The 23401-nt window shown below is 38.9% G+C and overlaps 1 protein-coding gene across 1 annotated transcript; it reads right to left on the bottom strand.

The window, feature by feature from the left end:
* Positions 1-1894: 1894 nt before the first annotated feature.
* dnai1.2 (dynein, axonemal, intermediate chain 1, paralog 2) lies at positions 1895-22978 on the bottom strand (the record flags this gene model as incomplete). Its single annotated transcript, XM_080026616.1, has 20 exons — positions 1895-2004; positions 5761-5946; positions 10105-10204; positions 16040-16188; positions 18377-18456; positions 18636-18723; positions 18912-19001; positions 19165-19412; positions 19596-19639; positions 19805-19922; positions 20051-20135; positions 20455-20583; positions 20701-20760; positions 20904-21056; positions 21223-21275; positions 21561-21687; positions 22151-22231; positions 22446-22538; positions 22695-22754; positions 22940-22978. 20 exons carry the CDS (start codon positions 22976-22978, stop codon positions 1903-1905), a joined length of 2085 nt encoding a protein of 694 aa, XP_079882742.1. The 3' UTR covers positions 1895-1902.
* Positions 22979-23401: the final 423 nt, after the last annotated feature.

The following is a 23401-nucleotide window of genomic DNA, read 5'->3' as shown; positions in this document are numbered from 1 at the left end:
GCAATGATACTAAGGATGAACAGTTGTGGACTGAGGGAACTGTTTTTAATCAGCCATCACTTGTCAGATATAGTCCTTGGTTTGACAAAGCGTATGGAGGAATGCAGATGTTCAACACCAACACTCAGCCTGAAGAAAAATGACATTGCTGCATGGACACAGAGACCGAGAGAAATGAAATGTCCAGTACACAAAGACAGCATGGCCTGTTGTTGCAGGTTTCTAAATATATATTCTCTCAATTCAAACTCTCCTGAAAAAAAGATTGGAAAAATCCAGTCTATTGCTGAGAACTTGAGCATGTGTGTGAAGTGCCTGTGTCATTGTCACTCATATATAACAGTGATGTATGAAGCATAGCGCTTTTCTGAGGGTGTTACATAAGGACTAGAGAGGCTTAGTTGAGATTTGTGACCTCTTCAATACGGCTCTCAAACTAGCATCTGCTGGTTGCTATCCGTGATGGCCCACTCCCTCTGGACTAAATCAGAAGTCGCTCACATACAGAGGGATTTGACATATGGAGTTATACAGATCGTAAAACATAAATTGCCCATATTTCCCACACGTTGCACCACAAATTATCAATATTTAAGCATGTAAACTGTTAATGACTGTTGAAACTGTTGATACTATTGTGTAGGATTTGAAATTTCCAACTTTGCTACATCCAGTGGTTGTTACCAACATTGTACTGAGACAGACAGCAATGTACTGTATCCTGCAACATCCTACACTGCCACAACAAGCAATTTGATTTGGGTAAACTGAAATAGACAGAAAACAATACATGCACTGCCTAATTTATACTGGGATTGGTTCATTAGGTCATCAGAATAATTTAACAAATGCTGTAATAACACTTTGACGACACAATAAACTGTTATGATTGTTTTTTGCATTTGACTCACAGCATAGAAACAGTCATTTCTCCTCGTACAATAGCCTCAGTAGAGCAAAATGCAAAGCAGCCATGAAACATAAACAAACCTGAAAACAGTAGAACAAACAGTTCTTTGACCAACTCTGCCTTATGCAACCCATTACTGCAGTAATATTGCGACTGTCACAGCTGTATTTCCATTACTAACCCCTAGCCACAATCAATTGTTGCAGATTGTCTGTAAAGATGAGGTAATTCAGCAGCACTGTCTGACTAAACTTGTTGGAGATGAAGTAATGAATAACACTTGCTGGAGAGACTGCTGTATGTACTCTCTGTTGCAGAGGTAGAAATAAAGAGCGCCCAGATCCTTGTGGGAACATTTGATTCCAGTTGAGCACCAAAGCACTAGGTGGTACTTCACTAAAGGACCAGATCATTAAAGATAGAGAGGAATGGAGAAAAAGGCAAAATAAAGATGGACACTGCAATGACTCAAATCAAAGTTCTCCCCGCAGATAGGATATTAAAAGGCTCCCAGCTAGCCTCTGGGTGGTTGCCCAGGACGGCGTGTGCCAGCCAAGAAAAGGCATCTGGATATGTTGCATAAATACTCATTATTTTATGCTAATTTATCACCCTGTTCCCTTGCAGTAACTCTCCCCCTTCAACATTTGTTGCTTAATCAACTTACGTACAATACATACAGAATGAGTTGAATAAATCCCTGCAGAAAAGGGCCAGTCAAGTAAATGGAATTCTAATGTTGCCTGTTGAGTATGTATCAATTAGTGCTGTATAAGTAAATGCATTATTAATTGAATATGAATAATTTATTAACAGTTTAAGAGAGATCAGAAGAAAACATTTTTAATAAACATATACAAATTGTTTTCTTGTTATGTTGATGAGGTTTACTGTTGCACACACTGACCAACAGAAGTTTTTTTTTTTCATGAATGAAAATAAATTGATTGTACCAAGTTGCTGTGTTGGGGAGAGAGGCCATAGTGGATACTTTAAACTGAGCTTTCTTCTGGTTCCCTCAGCAGGCTGAGGAGCTTCTCCATCTTTGCCACTTCCGCTTCTGGACCCTTAGGCATCTCCTGACCCTTCTTCAACTACACACACACACACACACACACACACACACACACACAGACAGACAGACAGACAGACAGACAGACAGACAGACAGACAGACAGACAGACAGACAGACAGACAGACAGACAGACAGACAGACAGACAGACAGACAGACAGACAGACAGACAGACAGACAGACAGACAGACAGACAGACAGACAGACAGACAGACAGACAGACACACACACACACACACACACACACACACACACACACACACACACACACACAGACACACAGGGAAATAAAAGTATTACTTTCTTATACTTTTGCTCCCCAAGTAGGAAGGCAGTTAACGAGGGAACAACACAATCAGATAGAAATTATAATGGATTTAAGGTCAGTAGCAGAGTGGTTACATTTCTCCGTTATATAATACGTTTTTTTTAACCAAATTGTGAAATTTGCTTGGAAGACATGGAGCAACTGCCTAAGGGGCACAATGGTATTAATATTGTATGACACAATTGCAAAGGGCAAATTCACAGTGATCAGTTCATGGCATGCTATTATTATTGGCCCATTAAATACTCCTGGGTATAGAAAGGCCAGTTAGATAAGAGCTGTGGTATTGTGTTATATTGCTCAACATTTGTCCTTTCCTTCTGCAGGAGTTTATTCTACCTTTTTTAAAGGATATTTAACTGGTCGTTATCAAGGATAATTTGTTGATGTTACAGGCTTTCCTCAAACCGAATTGGACTGAAGATTAAAGGTGCCGATTCAATCCTATCGTTCAACATAGCTTCACCTGATTTTAACCATCAAATCAGATGTCACTTGGTAATGACATTTTGAATGATGTTTAGTTAAGGATTGTATGCATTTGACTGTCCTTCTATCACCAAGACATCCAACACACCGCCTCATGATGTTTCCTGTGTCAAACCTCTTTCACAGCAGACATGGTGATGTTGTTAGAGCAGGAAAAGCAACATTTAGTTTTACTTAGTGTGTTAAACATGCATACACAGGAAATATGACAATTCAAAATACCAAGATGCCTACAAGTGGGGTGTTAATGGACACTAGCATACCAAAATGCAACGATGGAAATGCAAAGGATGGATGGTAGTTGGTGCTACCAAGGCTTTGACAATAAAATGCACCTTTAAAGTTGATGTCCTTACATGACACATTGTATCATAGCTGCAGTTACAGCACATTTAAATCTTGTATACTATCCATTAGATTGGTATGCTTTAAACATTAGTACACAATGTGCATAATGTATTTGAGTTGCATGTGTTTGGGTAGTAGGTGACAAAGAGTGATTCTCTCGACAACACAGTTGAACACATGAGAGGTCTTGCTCGATCTTCCTTTGAAGCTTGGAAAATATCAAATTTACTGACACTGTGAGGGGGCTGATCCAGACAGATAGCTGCAACGAATGAGCAACAAATCTTGCTGCAACATAATATCTCTGCCATGATGAACGGCTCAATAAAGCTTCCTCCACAGCAGGGAAACTGGCTGACAAGGCACAAACCAGCTTTGAAGTTAATACAACTTTGAAATGAATGAAATTAATAAAAATGCAATACATTTCGGGATGTAATCCTCTGTTCTGATTTATTCTCTTAATTCCTATTTTTCCTTGTTGGTTTGCTTACTGAAGCAGTCAAATCCTAGACTTTTTCTGTCTGTATAAAAGTAATGCAAACAGATTGGAAGCCCCATCTGTTGTCAATGGCCCAGCATGTTTAAAAGATTATGACAATTTGGAGTGTGTGTACTATCAGGTACTTTGTATGCCATTATGTGATTTGTGACACACTTTCAGACCGGATATAACTCCAGTGGGATGACTGCAAAACTTTATCTATCGCAGTAGATTGTTGTCTCTCAAAACCCCAGACTCTCAATCATATAAAGTATGGAACTAGCGAGTAACATGGGACACAGGCACTTGGACCCAGACAGACCCACACTAACACCACATACCCACAGGCCGTTACAATTCTGTATGCACAGCATAACCGCCTGCACACCTGAAATTGCCTCATTAGTTAGTGTAGCCCTTAGGCTTATTGGGAAAGTAACTGGGGAATAACTGCTGAGTTCAGCACAGCGTTTAGAGTAGTATGCTGATATAGGGTAAATCCCATTGCAAATCTCTGACACATACAGTATATAGAGGTTTAACGTTAAAGCACATACTATTTATTTAAAACTATTTTTAGCACTATTTTTAGGAGCACCACAGGACAAGAGTAGGTTGAAAAGTTGGACAGCATCACCACCAGTCTTATAGAATGCCCTCCAAATAGTACAACACACTCGTATGATAGTTTGAATTGCTAGGCCACTGCAACAATGTTTTGGATATATTAATGCATCAGGAGGCCCATTGTGTTACTTTTAGTGGGCTGCTGTGCCAATTTAATAAGACATTTCATTGATAATATTTGCTGTGGGTGTTTTTGACTGATACTAATTTGCCACACTGAGTTCCAAAATGCTGAGCCCTGACAGTGGTGTTCAAATTTGCAATTATTTCCCAATTGTACGCTACAGTCTGAGGACGCTAATGATGTAGCACTGGATGTGTGTGTGTGTGTGTGTTATTATGCTTTATCCATACAAACTGTATGTATGTGTGTTGCACCCAGACACGAGAAAACCCTGTATAATGCATAAAAACATGATGTGAAAACATGTTGGTTAGTCTAGTCTTTAAAAGCACTTCTGGTTTACATGCACCAATGTGAAGAACACAAAGGAAAACAGGAGAGGCAACAGAGCTGACTGTAAATGGGCTCTGATTAAAGTGTTGTGACTCAGTGTGCCATTTTTTCCCCTCCTGTGTTTAGTAGGGCCGCTGTGATTACTCCACAGCTCATTAACAGAGCTTTCAGTGACTCATCATTGTGAATGGGCTGAAGTGGACATTTCTTTCACTGTGTAGCTAGCTACAGCTTGCTTTGAAAAATAAATGTATTATAGCTTTCTTTTATTTAATTTTTTCTCTCTTCCTATTATGTATTTACATATATATTTGATAGTTTGACTGACAGATGGCGGGTTGACTTGTGGAAAAGATGCATGTCCTTACCATTGGTACCTTTGACACCAGTGTGGCAATGGTTATGTGATAGGCCACCTAAAGACTGTCTCTTATTTCACTTTTCACATCAATTTGAGTTAATTTCCAATATCTAATTATTTATGTTCTGCTTCTCCTTTTAGTTATCTTTATTAGCAACCTTATTCAATTACAAAGAACACTCGACTTCACTGTGGCTTATTGTTAACTGGCAAAATGAGCAGGGGAGAAAGAAACACAAGTGATTACCGATGCTCATAATGAGCTGCTGAGTAGGGGGGAGAACTGTGGCCTCTGTTCAATTGTCATTTGGTGAAATTAGCTTGAGGTCAGGACTCAACTGTGATGAATGATTTATCAGATTTCTTTCATTGATGTGGAACAAGTGGCAATCATAAATAATGCACAAAGGGCAAACATGCTTGGAGATTGTTTACAGAGAAGATGGTATATAACAGCCCAGTCAAGTGCACTGGCAACACTGCAGAACACATTTTTCCATAGTGCTGAAAGTGGTACAAGATTTGGTACCTAATGTCAATGTGGGCACCGTCCATTTGTATTTGCCAATAGTCTTATTATGAAGACAAAGCAGCAAAAGAAACATAGAGTGGTAAAGCAGGTCCATTAAGAAAGGCAGGTTTATCTAAATACCAATTTAAGGAAGACTTCATAAGACTCTTACCTTTGGTTTCTTGCGGAGGTTAGGTGAGAGTTTGAGGCTGGTGACATAGCCTCGGTCATCGCCCACTATGATGATAGGGTAGATGGGATTAAACTCAATGTGAGTCAGCCTGGTCTTCTTTTTGGCCACCACTGGCTGCTGGCAGATGGCCTCATATTTGTTGATGTTGAGGTCAAATACGTGAACCTGAAAAAGATAAGTGATATAAAAAATGAATGTGTGTGGATTTAACAGTTCTGACCTTCTAATTAAATGACATTTCAGGAGTATTGCAGTACCACTAACACTGACTCAGGGTTTAAAGAGAAATCGTATTGACCATCATACTATTAGGTTTGGTTTTTTAACCTAACCAAAGGCCAGTGTGTAAGTCAAGTCTGTTGTTACAAACTGCATTTTCACATCCTGTGCTTGTGTTGTGTCTTTTACATGACAAGGAGGTGGTCAGGTATAAGCCTCGGCAGGGTAGCAAGCCTGACCATCTGGTGCAAGGAAGGGTGTTCGCAGTGATACAATGAGTGTGCACTTCTGTCCGTACGTGTGTGGGCAGCTCCAATACAAAATTGTAGGCATCATTATCAAGAAGGAACCAGATGAGTGCAGATCAGTCTAAGATAGAAATATGTCTACAGTAAATGATCCCACTTCAAAGCACAGCCCACTCCTTTTGCCAGAAAGATGACCACCAGGGTTCTGTCTATAAAGTGTACCAGCTCCACACACAGTATCGCAGTCAACAGATGTAACCAATCATTATTTATATTCTACCAGGGTATGACTTTTTGACCTCCATCACTACAGGCTTTATATGCAGTGTGTTTGCTTTCAATTCATAAGCACTAATGTAACAATAGTCATGACTGATAGCATTGCACACTGACTACATTTGTAATTCACACAATAACAGAGCAGAGATACATTTCACTGTGTGGAACAAATGCCTTCAATTTATCACTTATATTGCATAACATGTTGTATCTCAATTAAATTTTAAAGGCCCTGTCAAACCAAATCCACAAAACCCTTCTAACTATGTCATCTGGGTAATTAGTGACATGATAGTAAGAATCTGAAAAAAGTTTGGCATATTTATCAATCCAAATTAAAGATATTGTCATTTCAGTTTGATACACTTTATAGTTATTCGGTTTAGACGCAGCTGGGTATGCTCTGGTTCTTATGACTGAGTAAGTATTTTGAACCAATCCCGGCAATTATCTGCCCAAACGTTCTATAAAAACAATGACTGTTGCCATAGAGACCGTTTGATACGGCCAAATGCAGTCCTGTCAAATGGTCTAGACAGTAAAAAAGATTTTTTTTAACTAGTTTTTATAATAGGCCTATTTATGAACATTTATTTTCAACCAGATTTTTGTAAAAGCTTATTGACACACCCAACTTTTGTAGCATTGATTTTTACTATTTCAGACAAGGTTTCCAGAGGCTTTAATAAATTACATTAGTTAAATCAAGTAGGGACTTTTAATTGCTTTAGTTTGATGCTGTGATGGCAACACATCTATGAATCTAGCGTGAGCTCATGTAGGTCTACTTACTATGTAAGTATGTGGCAGTCCATTTGCAAAAAAGAGGAGCTGCACAGACAGCACATATGGATCTGGCAACAAATCACTCGGGGTTAAGCCAGGAAATCTCATTATTTTATCCTGACACTTTGTTTCCTCAGCTCAGATGGAGAGGCAAAGACAGAGAGAACTGAGAGAGCCTTGTTTGCACTGCACAAATCAGTGTCATTCTTACACCACAGCCTGTCAGGCAAGTCATTATCCTTTTGAACATGTGCATCCACCAGACATGCAGACACACATACACCACCGTTTCTCTCTGCTGTGTGGCAGCAATAGCAGCAGGCCAGGTTGTCATCAACGTTAAAGCACACCTCTAGGAGCACACAAGCCATATTATTTTTATATTTTTATTAACCTTAATTTTTCCAGGAATATTCTCATTGAGATTCAAAATCTCTTAAAAACATAAGTTTAAAAAAAAAAAAAATATGTCACACTTAAAACAAGACACAAAACACAATACATTTAAAAAAAAAGTCACAAGCATCAATCTCATTGGCATTAAGTTAGTGTTCAGTAACCGGGAATGTACAGTTTGTGGTTAAATAGTCCTTAATCCTGCTTTTGTTATTGTTCATGGTGATAAGGGATTCCAGTTTAAGGTGTTCCTGTAGTTTAAACCATGATGAGGGGACAAAAAATGTAAAGGCACTTTCACCAAACGTAGTGCGAGTCCGAGGAACGTTATACAAAATAAAACTGCTAGACCGAGTGATGCGAGCAGTGTTTGTTCTAGGAGCCATTAGAGAAAACAAATAAGGAAGCAGATCGTGCAAAATTGCCTTCTAAAGAAACATACCAGTGTTCCATCCTACGGGTGTATAAGGAAGACAGACCAACTTTCTCAATTTACAATGGTGCGTTTGGAAGCCAGAGTTTGAGACAAACAGTAATGCTGCATGGTACACAGAGTCTAGCATTTTTAGAGATGATGAATTGCTGAGACACTGATCTGACACTCATCACTGAAAACAACACATGTACTGAATAGACTCTGCAAAACAAATAACAACATGCACTGTCACAACTGTGGGAATTCTGAAAAAAAACCTAGTCATTATTCAAGATTTGACAGCGACCAAATGTCAAGGAGATTTTAGCCACTTATCAATTTAAATCTGGACACACTGTACAGATACACTTTCTCAAACTTTGGCATTTCAGTAAATAATAGTATAGTACTTAAATATAATATCTAGCTCCCATCAACAAAGTTATAGATAGTTTATCCTAAGCACATCCTTAATTAGACAGGAATTATGGTTCAGTTTTGAGTTCAGCACATGGAGAAAAAAAAAATGGAGCAGACACACTGACCTAGATCGACTCTAATTTAAAATTCTAGTTCTTCCTGCTGCTTTAAAAGAAGAGAATCTTGTGCTTGTAAGATATATTCCAAGTGATGAGCATTTAATGAGTTTTTTAATAGCTCCTGGAAGCTTGCTTTCCAGCAAATTCATTTACCTTGATTTTTCAGTTTAAACGTCAGCTGTATGCATAACCAGTCATTTAACTGCAACTTGTATACTTTACTGACAATTCCTCTCTTCCATATCTTCAACACTGATATTTGGATGTGAAATAATGTCTATAACAATGGGTATGCAACAGTATGCATTGTGCCTATGGAAATCTCCACTGAAGAGGGCGGGATGCACATACACACATTATCACACAAGGTGTCTCTGAAATTGCTCAGCTCTCATTTCCTCTATGTCACTCTCACTCAACCTCACTTGGCACACTGGACAGGAAATGTGTCAGACACAACACTCTGGACTGTTAAAGCATGACGCAGACTGGTGCAAAGACAAACAGATGGGGACAGCTTGCAGCCATACTGAGAAAATATGTGGAGATAAGCACCACCGCGTCCACTGAAATTTATTTAGGCTGGAATCAATAACCACTGACAGGGCAGAGAGCCACCATTGTTGCAAGAAGCTGTTTCTGAAAAAAAAAAACTTGATTTCCTGACACTGTATCGCATTAATCTAAGGTTTAGTCTTGTGAATTTAGTAACGGTTTGGAGTTTGTAACGATATTATAAAGACAATAATGAAGTGAGTGGCAGGTGGTAGATGGGACACCTGATTGTGATTTCACATATTCCATCAGGTAAGTGTCGAGCTTGATCTATCTACAGCAGATGTGGTGTGGTGATAATCATAGCCTTCAGGCAAAGCATCATATAGGCCCTAATATAGGACTGAAATTACTGGTTTTAAAGTCAGCTTATATCACCTCCTTACGCAAAAATATCTTATATTTCAATTAAAATAATATCATTGATTAGATATTTTAATCACATGATGTGTCCCTTCTTATAATCCTTATTGAAGGAAAAAAACAACAACATTTGACATACACTCAGGTGCAAGTTTGTTAGGTAAACTGCTGAAACCAATGCACTCTAATTCTAAAGTCCTGTAATAAATCCTACATTCATGAGGATTATAGCATTCACGTATTTTTAGACTGTCTTTGAGCTGTATGGTAATTTTGGTGGCAGCAGTAACACAATTAAGTGTCTCTATGATTTTGTCTACCCCATATACTGTATATCAAATGTATTGCCAGGCCCCACATTCTCTATCCCATGTAGACAGTGCAGAAATGATCTGACATTCTTAATTAAGACACATAATAAATAATTAATTAGTAATATAAGGCCAAAACAAGCTTAGTGAACTTCTGAACTCTTAAGTCAAGCTATAGGATGCAAAATGTCCAAGTTTAGACAAACACTTACTGTTCCATCTGTTGTGACAGCAGCAAATACAGTGGAGGAGTACGGAGACCAGGCAACATCACCAACAGCTGCATTCAGGTCAAAGGTGAACATTGGAGTGCTGGAAAACACACAGACATCCAAGGTCAGGCAGGACATCTTTTCATTATGTTGCATGAATTGATGTGTGTCTCTGAAATTCAATGACGTCCAGAATGAACAGCTTCAGTTGGTGTTTTCAATAGAGTCTAGAGTCTGAGAATGATCATTCATATAATCCATATGACGGTGACTGTTTGCTCAACCTATCCGATTGTGGATTATTGATATACTGTAACAATAACACAGTAACTTCTTTCTGTAGTCAAGGCAGCTTTACATCTGCGATTTTTTCCAAGACGTTTTTTTAGCGGCAGAAAATCAGTTATCAGTGATGATAAGTAAGGTAAGGAGTGTATCTGTGAGTGAGAGAGATAATCTCTGTCAATAGGATGCAACTTTGGTAACACAAAATGACAGACTTACATACGTTATGCATGAATGCAATTTGCACTAGCAATCCGCGGGTAATTTCTGTGTTTGACATACTAGGACAGGAACTAATTACCCAACACACATCTGAGACGGCCTTCAAGGCGTATTATTCTAAGAAGCAAAGCTAAAAAAAGCATAGCAAATGTCTACCATCAGCAAGCTCAGAATAAGGAATCAAACAAACAATCTACATGTATTCATTTTGTCAATACAATTTGTATATATTGTGATTTTTTGTTGATTTATTCAGTACACACCACATCTATTTCATCACTGTTTGGCCTGAGAGAGGGAACCTTCCTCACCCTTCCCGATGTTCGAATATTGATTGTGTGCAAGATGCTGCCTCTTTGATAAATAACATGCACTCCTGTAGTTTGTAGAATATGTCTGAAATTAGGGGCAAAAGTCTTATAAATCTTACCCAGTCTTTGAAGGGAGGACATTTTACAGTAAAATGACACTGCAAATACAGTAAATTCAGAGACAGACCTATTAGGGTTCATAAATGATGTCCAGGTTTGTCACTAGGCTGAGTCAAATTTATCGAGCAAAGCCTTTGTGTGATTAACAGACATTATACAAGTCTCTTCTACTAGTACAAACCCATTCGATTCAGGAGTGGAAAAAGTAATCTGACAGTTTTACAGGCTATATTAGCCGTCAAACAAAAGTAGCACTTTTCGGTGTAAAGCTTTCATGCAGCTCTGAACCGTGTAGTAAAGTTTGTGGAAGTTATTTGATCTAATCAGACTCTCTACCGGAAGCAATTTGTCTCGCATCTACTGGCATTTTGTGGATAATTTAAAAAACCATGTTTCATTCATTTTTTTCATTTCATTTTCCTTTATTTAACCTCGAAAGATCAATTGAGGGGTGACCCTCTTTTACAATGACGTCGAGTTTGTACATATACACAATATACAATGAGAATACATAACAAGTTTACACACACACACACACACACACAGACAACAACAATTTAAAACATTCAGATCAATTGAATGAGAGACATAATAGCCTAATTAAAACAGTTACAAGTGTAGAGGGGCTGATTCAAAATAATAATTTTAAATTGGTTAACAGTTATGAGTGTATTTATTTTAAATGTATGTTGTAGGCTGTTCCAGGAGTCAGGGGCACTATGGCTAAAAGCGGTTTTACCAAGCTCAGACCGGGCATAGGGGACATATAACATGAGCATGTCAGTTGAGCGGGTTTGATAAAGCCCATCTGAAATAAGCAGCATTTCTGTCAAATATAGTGGTAGCTTTCCAGTCAGAGCTTTATATATAAAAATATGCCAATGTGCATCACGTCTCTCCTTAAGGGAGGACCACCCAACCTTTTCATATAAAACACAATGGTGTGTATCATAAGCATCTCCTGTAATGAATCTCAAAGCAGAGTGAAATACAGAGTCTAGGAGTTTAAGGCATGAACGAGATGCATGCCGATAAACCACATCACCGTAATCAAGGACAGACATAAAAACTGCCTCAATAATCCTTTTCCTACTGAACAACGGGAAGGTGGCTTTATTCCTATAAAAATAGCCAATCTTTTGTCGGAGACGACAGACAAGATTTTTTATGTGAAATGTAAAAGAGAGTTTTTCATCTATCCAGATGCCAAGATATTTATATTCAGTGACTCTTTCAATATGAGATCCATTATTTGTGTGAATAATAAGATCATTAAAATGTGTAATTCTTGCTCTGGAAAAGCACATATATTTTGTTTTTTCTATATTAAGGACAAGCCTGAGATCCACTAGACAGTTCTGCAGGGTGTTAAAAGAGCTCTGTAGGTTCTGAACAGATTGTTGCACTGAATCAGAAATGCAATACAGTACAGTGTCGTCAGCATACAAATGGGCATGGCAGTTTTGTAGTGATGAAACAATGTTATTGATGTAAATTGTGAATAGGACTGGACCTAAAATTGAGCCCTGCGGAACACCATTTGTAACTGTTAAAAACTCAGTTTGGTAGCTTCCCAGCTTAACTGACTGCTGTCTATCAGAGAGATAGTCCCTAAACCAGCTACATGTAGAATAATCAAAACCAATTTCATGCAGCCTCTCTAAAAGCAAATGGTGATCTAAAGTATCAAAAGCTTTTGACAGATCAACAAAAAGTGCTGCACAGTGCATTTTTTTATCGATAGCTGTAACAATGTTGTCTAAGACCAAAGTGACAGCAGATATAGTACTGTGGCCTGCCCTAAAACCAGATTGAAATGGACTCAAAATGGAAGCACTGGATAAAAAGGATTTCAACTGAGTATTAATGACTGATTCTAGAATTTTTGCCAGGCATGGGAGTTTGGAAATTGGCCTGTAATTGTTAAGATCACTTTTGTCACCCCCTTTATGTAATGGAATGACGTGAGCTTTTTTCCAGACTTTAGGAACAATACCAGAAGAGATGGAAAGATTAAAAATATGGGTTATTTGTTTTGATATGATAAGTGCAGAGAGATTTATTGAAAATGGGTCCAAATTGTCCTCTCCCATGTACTTCCTGGGGTTGATGGCAAGAAGCGCATCTACAACAATACTTGTTGGGACTTGAACAAGGCTGAAAAGAGGAGTTTTAGAGACAGGTGGTATGCTATTTTTATTTCTCGTGGTGGTAGGCGTAGAAGGCGTAGATACTCCATTGTGAAAGAGTTTACCAGCAGCTATAAAGTGTTTATTGAAAGCTAAACCAATTTCTTTCTGATCATTTAAAATATGATCATTTATTTTTAACTGACTGGGAACAGTGCTAGAATTGTTTTTGTTATAATTCACAGCCTTCCAAAATAGTGCAGGGTTGGAGTAGCAGTTTGAAATTAGTTCGAGGTAGTAGTCTGATTTAGCTTTCCTAACCATGGATATGCACCTATTTCTGATTTGTCTGAAAGCAGTCCACTTGGAGTTTTCACCAGAGCGTCTAGCTAGGGACCATGCTTTATTTCTCTCTGCAAATATATCGGACAATTCATTTGTGAACCAGGGGTTTGATCTATTTTTTACTCTGTGCTTTTTAAGGGGTGCATGCTTGTTCAAAATGGAGGAGAAAGTATTGGTGAAAAATTCTAAGGCCAATTCCACATCAGATATTTCACTTGTGAGATGAATGTCACTTTGATAGAGTTCATTTAAAAATGCTTGCTCGTTAAAACCTTTAAAATTACGCTTAATGATGATTTTGGGTTGAGATTTTTTAAGATGAATACTTCTGATACAGGCCACCGGGCAGTGATCACTGATTCCAAGCTCAAAGACACCAGCAGAAACTATTTTATTGCTTTGATTTGATAATATTAAATCGATCAAAGTTGATTTTGCTGGGTTTTTTAGATTTGGTCTTGTGGGCTCAGTTATTATTTGTGTAAGATTTAGGTTGCTACATATTTCTTTAAAAGGTTCAGAGGCACCAGAAAGCCAGTCAATGTTAAAATCACCCATCATAATGACCTCTCTATTTACATATGGAGAGATTAAATGTGCTAGCTCACTCAAGGAGCTATTTACTGCTGAAGGGGGCCTGTACACACCAATTACAACAAAACAATCATTGGATGATAAAGACAATTCCAAAGCAATAAATTCAAAGCAGCTTCGAACAGAGACAGCATGTAGTAATGATACAGAATAATGTGATTTAACATAGACAGCCACTCCCCCACCCCGTGTGGTCCTGTCTATTCTGAATAAACTATAATCATTTATTGCCACCATAGAGTCATGTGTACTGCTCTTCAACCATGATTCAGTCAGAACCAAGACATCTGGGTCAGCCTGAGATACTAAGATGTTAACATGGTCTAGTTTATTGTGCTGAAGCAAACTTCTTATGTTTAAGTGAAGAAAACCCAAACCCTTTCTTGTTTTGAGGATGTTTGGTGAGTTTAGCTTTGATATGCTCATGTCCAGGTTATCAACAGCGGGGTGGTCCAACACAATTGACCTATTACACATAATAGGTACATTTTTCAAGTTACTTGTAATCCCAAGTGGTCTGTGGCGTGACCTGTAAAATCTATGAGGAGGGATTAATGATGATCTGACAGACTGACATACAGGGATTGGGTGAGTTTTTATAGTAATGGATGTTCCAGGCCTGGAGGGGGCGCTAGATGCATGGGGACTAGTGGTCATGGAGGCTGTGTCACGTGAGCTAACTACCTCTTGACTGACCAGGTGTGGAGATAGTCAATCATGCTGGACAGAGTTTGCAAGAGGAGTGACGCTAGGAACCGATTTTATTGTTAAGAGCATATTGCTGGCCAGAAGATGTTTCCCTTGTTTGTTTAAATGCAAACCATCGCTGGCAAAGAAAGACGGTCTGTTCCAGAAAACGTTAAAATTGTCGACAAAGGGAATGCCCATGGAGAGACAATACTGTTTGAGCCAAACATGAAGTTGGCGTGCGCGGCTGAATTTGATGTCACCAAATCGAGGGGAAGGCATGGGACCAGAGACGATACATTGTTTCCCAGCGGTCAAGACGGAATCGATTAGGGCTTTAAAATCAGTTTTAAGACTTTCTGACTTTTCTGACTTAAGGTCATTTGAGCCGATATGTGTCACGACCATAGATGCAGCGGGATTACTGTGGATAATGTGTGGTAGCACTGAGTTGATGTGGGATACCTGGGCACCGGGATAGCAGAAGGTCTCCGCCCTCGCATAATGGGCAGATGATTACTATCATTATTCAGTCAAGCTGCGTGTGATGATGACAGGAAGTGGGAGGCCCTGCTGGTTAGTCAAATAAGCAAGGACAATTACGCTGGGTCCATGATGAATATAATAAGGTTATAAAGACTAAAGACTGACTATTTATTGAATGGAAAGATTACAGGAATAATGATTATCTCGTCCCTATTTTACTGAATGTACATAGACAGCTGAACACAAAACATGTATGCTAACCTTGAAAATATAAATACAGCATACCATTGTAGTTGCTTATGTAACTATTCACAGCATTGTCTAGGAAGTATACAGCCTGCCATGTTTCAAGTTTCAGCCAACCAGGGATAATCAACATGCACATGATCTTTCAACAGCTTCCCACCAGCCCACGCCACCAGTTGTTTTTGACTTTCACTTAGTGAAACCAGCAGTGTTGGAGATGGAACCTCAGTTGCTGAGATGATAGGCGAGCGCTGTTACACAATAATAATTAGCGTTATACTATTCTAATGCTACAAAAATTTTCCGGCATGTACCACAACATATCATGACTAATGGCTTTGTACTTCTCAATCAATTAAATGATAGTAACGTAGAATTGGAAAACTACTGAGGAATGGGAAGTAAAACGTAATACTGTAAATAATATCTTCTAGTTAAATGCATTATCCTTGCTAGTTGAATCCATATCCACAGTAGCTGCAAGTATTCACTTTTTCACAGTTGTCTTACTTGAAGGTATGGTCCCAGATCTTGACGGTCCAGTCTGAACTGCAGGAGATGAAAACTTGTGGGTGGAAGAGGTTCCATTTTACAGCATCCACTGCCATGCTATGGGCATTGTAGGTCTCCAGGAACTGGCTTGAGTACGTTTTTGAGCACTAGGAAATAAAATAAAATTATTTCTTAATATTTAGTGTCAACTTTTGTTACATCTACTTGCATAATTCTAAGTTTTTTACTATTTATCTAACGGCTTTTAAAATGGCAACATAGAAGCAATAGAAAACCGTGTGTGCATGGCCACATAGTCAGAAACTGTGTGCTCAGCCCAGCCCTAATCACTGCCACCTGTACTGATTAGCTCACGTATTTACCCTTGTGTACCAATACGCCACCCAGTGTTCAAAAAATAATAACAACAACAACACATACCTATTGTAGTAGCTGCAGTATTGACAAAGGTCTCTCCGGCACCTCAGAAGACATTTTACAACTATTCATGTAATTTTCCTTTAACAGCTGATGGGAAACTCAAGTTATGAAGAGTGTAGAAGTCTATTATGTTTTAACACAAATGGAATAATCCACTGTGGTTCAATGCTGAATTACCCAATACATTTCCACAGTTTGTTTGCAATTGACAGAACATGGTTTACAAAAGCAACAAACAGCAGCAGAGTTAGAATGCAGCAAGGAATACATCAAAATGACACTCCAGGATAAAACAACAAGATAGCGTGTGTAGGGAAAGCTGTACAAAGCACTGAAAGTCTAATTATTGATCTGCAGCTAGGTGAAACATACTTCATGTTTCCTCTCCTCTTTTTTATGTCACTGAACCTTGATGTGTGTAAACTGTAATTGTGGTTTCACTGAGAACACAACAGGACAAGTAAATGGACATCAATGAGTGTCTTACTCAGGCTATGTTGAGCTGGAGTTACACAGATAATATTTATTAGCAGCCAAATCAGTTGGTCTTTAGGATCAAATGTTGATAATAATGAAAAGATCAAATGAATGCAGCGTTGTCCTTTAACTTTACAATACCATTGTTTCCTAAACAGTACAGTGTGCATCTACCTGTGTGTGTCTTAAATTGGTGCATGTGTGTGTGCTCTTGCATGTGTTGCGTTTCCTGCAGCCAGGAATAAACCTCAACTCCCATAATCTCACTATCAGACACTGTATTCTCTTAATGGTCATGGTGGATAGACTTCCCTCGAGCACTACGTTACATTTTTATAAACATCAGCCAATTGCAATGATGTGTGCATTAGTCAGTGAGCTGTTTCAACACTTTAAGGTTATCAAATCAACAGAATGAGGGCACACTAACTGCAAACTAATGAGACTTTATGAATGTCTTCTTCCTAAGGTAACAAGAGCATGAAGAAGAAAAGCGTAGAGAAGATAAGAGGCCAGCCAAAAACTATTAGCTGTCTGATGTAAACAGAGAGAGCCTCTGTTTAAGGAGACTCATTAAACCCTTAATGTCAAGCATACAAAGCTCCCAATGGGCCCCGTGGACACATATACACAAGTACATGAGCACAATTGTACAACCAGACTCACACAACCACACACTATTAATGGAAACCTTTTAGCTTGTGCACCCTCTGGAGTGCAAGCCCAGCAGGATCTTTGAGTGCACCACAAACAAAATGAGCTTCCCTTTTTTTTTTTTTTTGAGCTGACACTTGGAGACAGAGTTAAGCCCCAAGATGACCCTAATGTCATTTACGCATGGTGCAGAAAGAAAACACTTGTCAGGGAAAAAGATTTTGCTGAACAACATCAGCAGAATTTTTTGATGAACTTTGAAAAGTCATCCTAATCAACAAACCAGCGCTGTATGGTCAACACTGGTAAAAGAGTTTCACTTTGGTAGTGCATTATTTTCATATTAAAACCATTTTCGTTTCTATGGTTAGCGAGGTTAAGAGACATGACTCAGGAACCATTTTGTCTTACATGTGGGGACGACTAACTAGTGGCTATTGGTAAGTTTACCCAGGCATACAAGGATGTGTTTGGACAACCACTGGTATGGTCATTTAAAATGCATAGCCTACGTTGTAATGTAATGTTCCTTATCATTATTCGGATTCCCTACTATAAAACATTATCTTGTTATGTATTGTGTATCTTAGCTCTGTTTAAGTCATATAACTGTTACTGTGGCCAATGTACAGTATCTTTATGTTACTGTATCACAAAATATGATGTGATTACCTTTCCCACTGGACATTTGACTATCCAATTGAGTCACGTAACAAAATGCTTAATGTAATTTTAGAAAATGACCTATGTCATCTACCCCAAAGTGAAGTCCTTGACACATACCTTGTGTATTTTCCCCTCCTCTGTGCCAACTATGTAGAGATAGTCGATATGTTTATGAAAGTCCAGCGATGTTCCACAGGCTGTGGACAAGAGGCATCAAGGCTTTAATTAGACACTCAATGTTACAGACAGTCTGATGTACCAGATTAATGCAAATCTGCTCTGATATCAAATAGTATTTTTAGTGTGGGATTTTGCCAGCAGTTTTAAAATCAGATGTTTACATGCACAAGATGACATGCTGAGTATTAGACCTTACCAATGCTGGGCTGCTGTGCAACTTCTGGGCTCTCAGTCACGGTGCCATTTAATGACAGTCTGATAATGTCTGTAAAAACCAGCTCGTTCTGTAGGCATGAAAACACAGCTGCGTGATACAATAAATTATGTATATGCATGCAAATTATGGATATAAACACACTCAAATGTTAAAAACCACATAAACAATTGAAAATGCGAATAGATGCACTTAATCTTAAAAGTTTCATTATAGAATAATAGAATAAACGGAAATAAATATAATTCATTCGCTAACCTTGACTAGAGTCCAGGATACAACTCGGCCATCAGATGACACAGAATAGAAATTGTGGTTATTGTCCATGTCATCATGTTGCCATCGCACCTGAATACAAAAAGATTAAATAAATAAATCTACTGACAACAGAAGAAATAGGTTAGTTTCAGTGCAAGTGAAAAAGATTCATTGTGCATGATCAAAATAGCTTTGAAGACACAAGGAATATGATCATTCGTGAAACCAACTTTTCACCGTCCCCTACTCTCACCTGCCAGACTGGGTCAGTGTGCTTGCCAGTCTTAGCTGTACTCTTATACAAATAGTCCTGTCTCTCCTCCTTCAAGTTGTAGACAGCCACACAGCCGTCATAGAAGCCTACTGCCACCAGGTAGGAATGCTGCTCGTGGATGTCCAGACACAGGATGCCAGAATCGGTGGGGTAGATGAACTCTGGGAAGGCAGAGTTCTTCAGTGAGTAGAAGGCAAGCATGCCACGTCCCTGTTTACTGAAGTCGTCTGGCAGGGAGAGGGATAGAGGTGAGGGGGACAGAGGATGCAAAGATATCAAATACATAAAATGCTCCATAGAAATTAACAATTCAAAAAATTAATAAATAAGGTCAAATCAAAAAAGTCTCGAAAATGTTTACATAACTGCTCTCTCATGAATCCTTACGTTACTGTATTCTGTGTACTTACATGATCCCATTCCAACAGCAAAAAGGTCCTGATATTTCTTATTCCTGGTAATGACAGGTGCATCAATCAGTCATCTACACTAGTTTTTCACAGCAGAACTAATATATGAAATGTTGTTTGAAATACAAACACTGATAATTGAGGTATACAATAAATAATAATGAACATCACATTAAGGGAACGTTGGCAGTGTTGATGAGCAAACGTACCAGCAGAGGGCAGTGACAGACAGTCTTTTGGCTTTGTCATATTGGAACTTCCACAAAGGGAGAAGGGTACCCTCCTGGTCCCTGAACTCATCAGACGCATCCTCAAAGTATTTGAAATCTAAAAAGGCGTGGAAGGATGGCAAGCAGAAAAGATGAAAAGAGAAGAGAATGTGAAACCAATTTAATGTCAAGTGGGGTACAATCTAGTATTGTGACACTTGATATATTTTGTAGAATATACTGTACCTTGTGCTACGTCATCAAGTGTATTCTGATTGACCATTCGTTCAAAGATCTTTGACGCTTTTTCCACTTTGGTGATTTCATCAGTCTATGAAAGAAACATGGCTTAATTTAGGATGGAAACACTGCAGTTTCCCTAACCCTTAACCCTAAAGCCGTAAATATACTTGCTCTTAACTAAGCAAACATGTGCGGAATACGACATAAACACGTATACTGCATCCGTTTGAAGCACTAATTGCACACGTCTTCAAAAATTAACATTGCGCATCCGTAGGTCCATGAACTATAAGTAAAACGCGTTGTACGTGCCGTATGCAGTCAAGTAGTATGTGCACAAATACGTTACCTACGTCTACGCAAACGTGTGATTGAACAGCAAGTATATTGTTGGTTTAACACTTTACCTGAGTCTCTGTCAGCACCACCTTCTTCTTGCTTTTGTCACTATCTTTCTTTGACTGTACGGCTTTCTGCTTCTCTTTATTTTTTTCTTGTTTCTGCAGCTCCTCCTCGTACGCGTCATAGATCTCCCACTGTAAAGAGAATAGAGTTATTACAGTCAAGCCCCTGATAGCATGTTCATTCACTGATGCTCAACTGGGTGTGCCTGGCCTAAACATATCTTCAAAACAAATCAAGGCATCTCTTACCTGATTAGCCATAGCACGGAATTTGCTGCGTGGAGGGGGATCAGTCTGGCAGCTTCTTTCCTACATGAAATTAAAATTGACTCCACTGAACTTCTTGAGGCGATAGAAATGCACTATGAATATTTTATAACACACAAGTCCTTGGTGCCTTGTTAAATGTTGGATGTGTCAGCTTAACTGCTATGTAAAAAAAGATGTCCTACCCTCAGTGCGTTATTGAGGGTCTGGGATGCCCTCTCACTGAAGTTGAACTGGTTGGTAACTTTTGGCTCCTTCTTGTCGGCTTTGGAGGCAACACTGTCCGGTCTGTCCTCTTCTCTAGCTTCATCCGTTTCCCTTCCATCTACAGGTGTTGCCTAATGAAAACCAACAGGGGAAATGCTGTAGCTCAAGTCATAATCATGAACTATCAAACCAAAGAGGAAATGTAGAGCGACAGCACCATGTCATGCATTGCTCAAAATGGAATACATTGTACCAACAAAAACCAGTGTTCTACTGCTCAACAAAAAATATTTTTACCGGGGGTTCTGGTTTGTCCTCATGTTCTGCTCCAGTATCGACTGTTGCAGTCTCTAGACACATTAGACATATTGAATCAATTTGACTGTGTAGAAAATGAACACATAAACCCTAACCCTTTTTTTAAATGTGAACTCTAGACATTCCTTGAATGTTATGGCAAATGCTGAAAGTGCCACCTTGTGGCACCAAGTATGCACTACATCAAAGATGAAAATGGAACTACATGCAACAAAAGCAAATGGAACAATGTGTGCAGCTTTACGGATAACTATAATTGATATGCCTTGAATATTCTGTAAACACAGAATATTACGGCAGCATGTTTCAGTGACTACCCTCTGAGAGACCCTCCTTGGCTCTCAGTCTACGAGCCTCATCAGAGTCTTGATGCAGGAGGCTGCCATCCAGCACAAAGTGAACAGCCATCTGATCCACAGCACTGGTAAGTTTGTAAGAACGCTCCTGGAAATGACAATTAGCAGTGATATGAGGGATAGCTAGCAGCAAAAACCTGTTCATTTGTGCGAGGTTAGGAGATAAGAAAACACATGCTAATAAACTACTTACATGGTATCAAACACATTATTTAAACAGAAAAGTAGACACCAACTCCGCCTATTCATTAAATTGTCTTAATGGTGGGGTACGTGATTCTGGAGAATGCTTGTTGATTAATCACCTTTTGCCAAACTCAGGGAATATAGGCTACTGTCTGTAATGTATCTGTGCTGAAAAGAAACCGCCTCTCAGTATTAACACCGGATTTTTTTCTTCACATTTTGAGGAGATATTCACAGATTTTGACAAAAGGTTATTTGTCAGGAAACATTCTGCGGAATCGCTTACCCCACCTTCAAATATAAGGTGGTGCATTTACAGTAAAGTAAGTGCTGTTAAGTTATAAGCCTGAATATAAGTTTCTTACCTTGAAGCTGTAGCGGACAATATTTTGGGGGGCATGTGGGTTGTTTGCAGTCAGGACCCTTGTCATTTCCTCTTTTATCTCCTAATGATATCATTTTGGAGAAAAAAGAATGCATAACAGCGTAGGTTACACATGCCTCACTATGAATCTGAGGAACTGATTGCAAAAACAAAAACAAAAAGATGATAATGAACTTCTCTAGTTGGAAAAAAGACAGCAAATTCTGAGCCAATTCCCTCAACACAGCCCATACTGATGTATTTAACATGAGATATGAAGTTCCCCAGCCACTTACAACTTCAGTGAGCTCCACTTGATCTGGAGGCTTATGAAGTGTTTTCCCCCAGTCGTCCAATCCATCACCTGCATCAATGACTTCTTCCTCATCCTGTAAGTACATACAAAATAGATATATAATTTGAAATGAAAATTACAGCATGATGTAATAACGCATTTTTTTTTCGACTGCAGCCAGATGCCCCAAATTCAGAACTGCTATTCATTTGGGGGATTTGTCACCTTTGTGACTTTAAAGTGCACCCACCTTTTTCTTACTTGCAGGTTTGGTTGACTTCGCACCAGGGACCTTCTGAGCAGTTGAGCCCTGTATAAAAACAAATACATAAAATAAATAAATGTTTAACTGCGATTAATCAAATCCATGCGAGTATCCTTAAGACGCACAGACACAGTAATGTTTTATGATACTTTTTTCAGTTGTCGCGACGTAGCGACATTACTTGACTAGCTAGTTAACGCTAACGTTTGCTAAACAACGCCAATATTTACCTTTCTCCCACGTGCTACAGCTTTCTTAGGCACGGGCATTGCAAAAACAGGCCGTTTAAATTACTTGACCAACAATGTTGCCTTGTCAAAATACAGACGACACAAAGGGAAACAACTTTAGAACAGTTCAACAGCGAAATAACACTTCTTTAGCAGCTGCCTGCTGGCTGTATATAGGTTGCCAAGACAACCAGCCGACGGTCGGTCCGTAAAGAGGGCAAAGAGCCTAATGACGTCGAGATAGTTCCCATCACATCACCACTGATATCCATTTGGGGTTCTCGCCCTAAACTCTGGTATGTTTCATTCCTCACGTTACGTGCTCCTGCTAAATTGTGAAATAATGTAGGCTATTATCACTGTCACTTTAATTGTTATAACAGCTCCTAAAATGTTGACGGCTTCCAATCAATGACGCAAATCATTGAAATAGCATTTTGTTCCTTAGTTGTTGTGGTTGTC

Source organism: Ammodytes marinus (genome assembly GCF_949987685.1).
Source record: "Ammodytes marinus genome assembly, chromosome: 4".
NCBI lineage: Eukaryota > Metazoa > Chordata > Actinopteri > Uranoscopiformes > Ammodytidae > Ammodytes > Ammodytes marinus.
The sequence above is the reverse complement of the archived record's forward strand: the minus strand, read 5'-3'. Positions and strand labels throughout refer to the sequence as shown.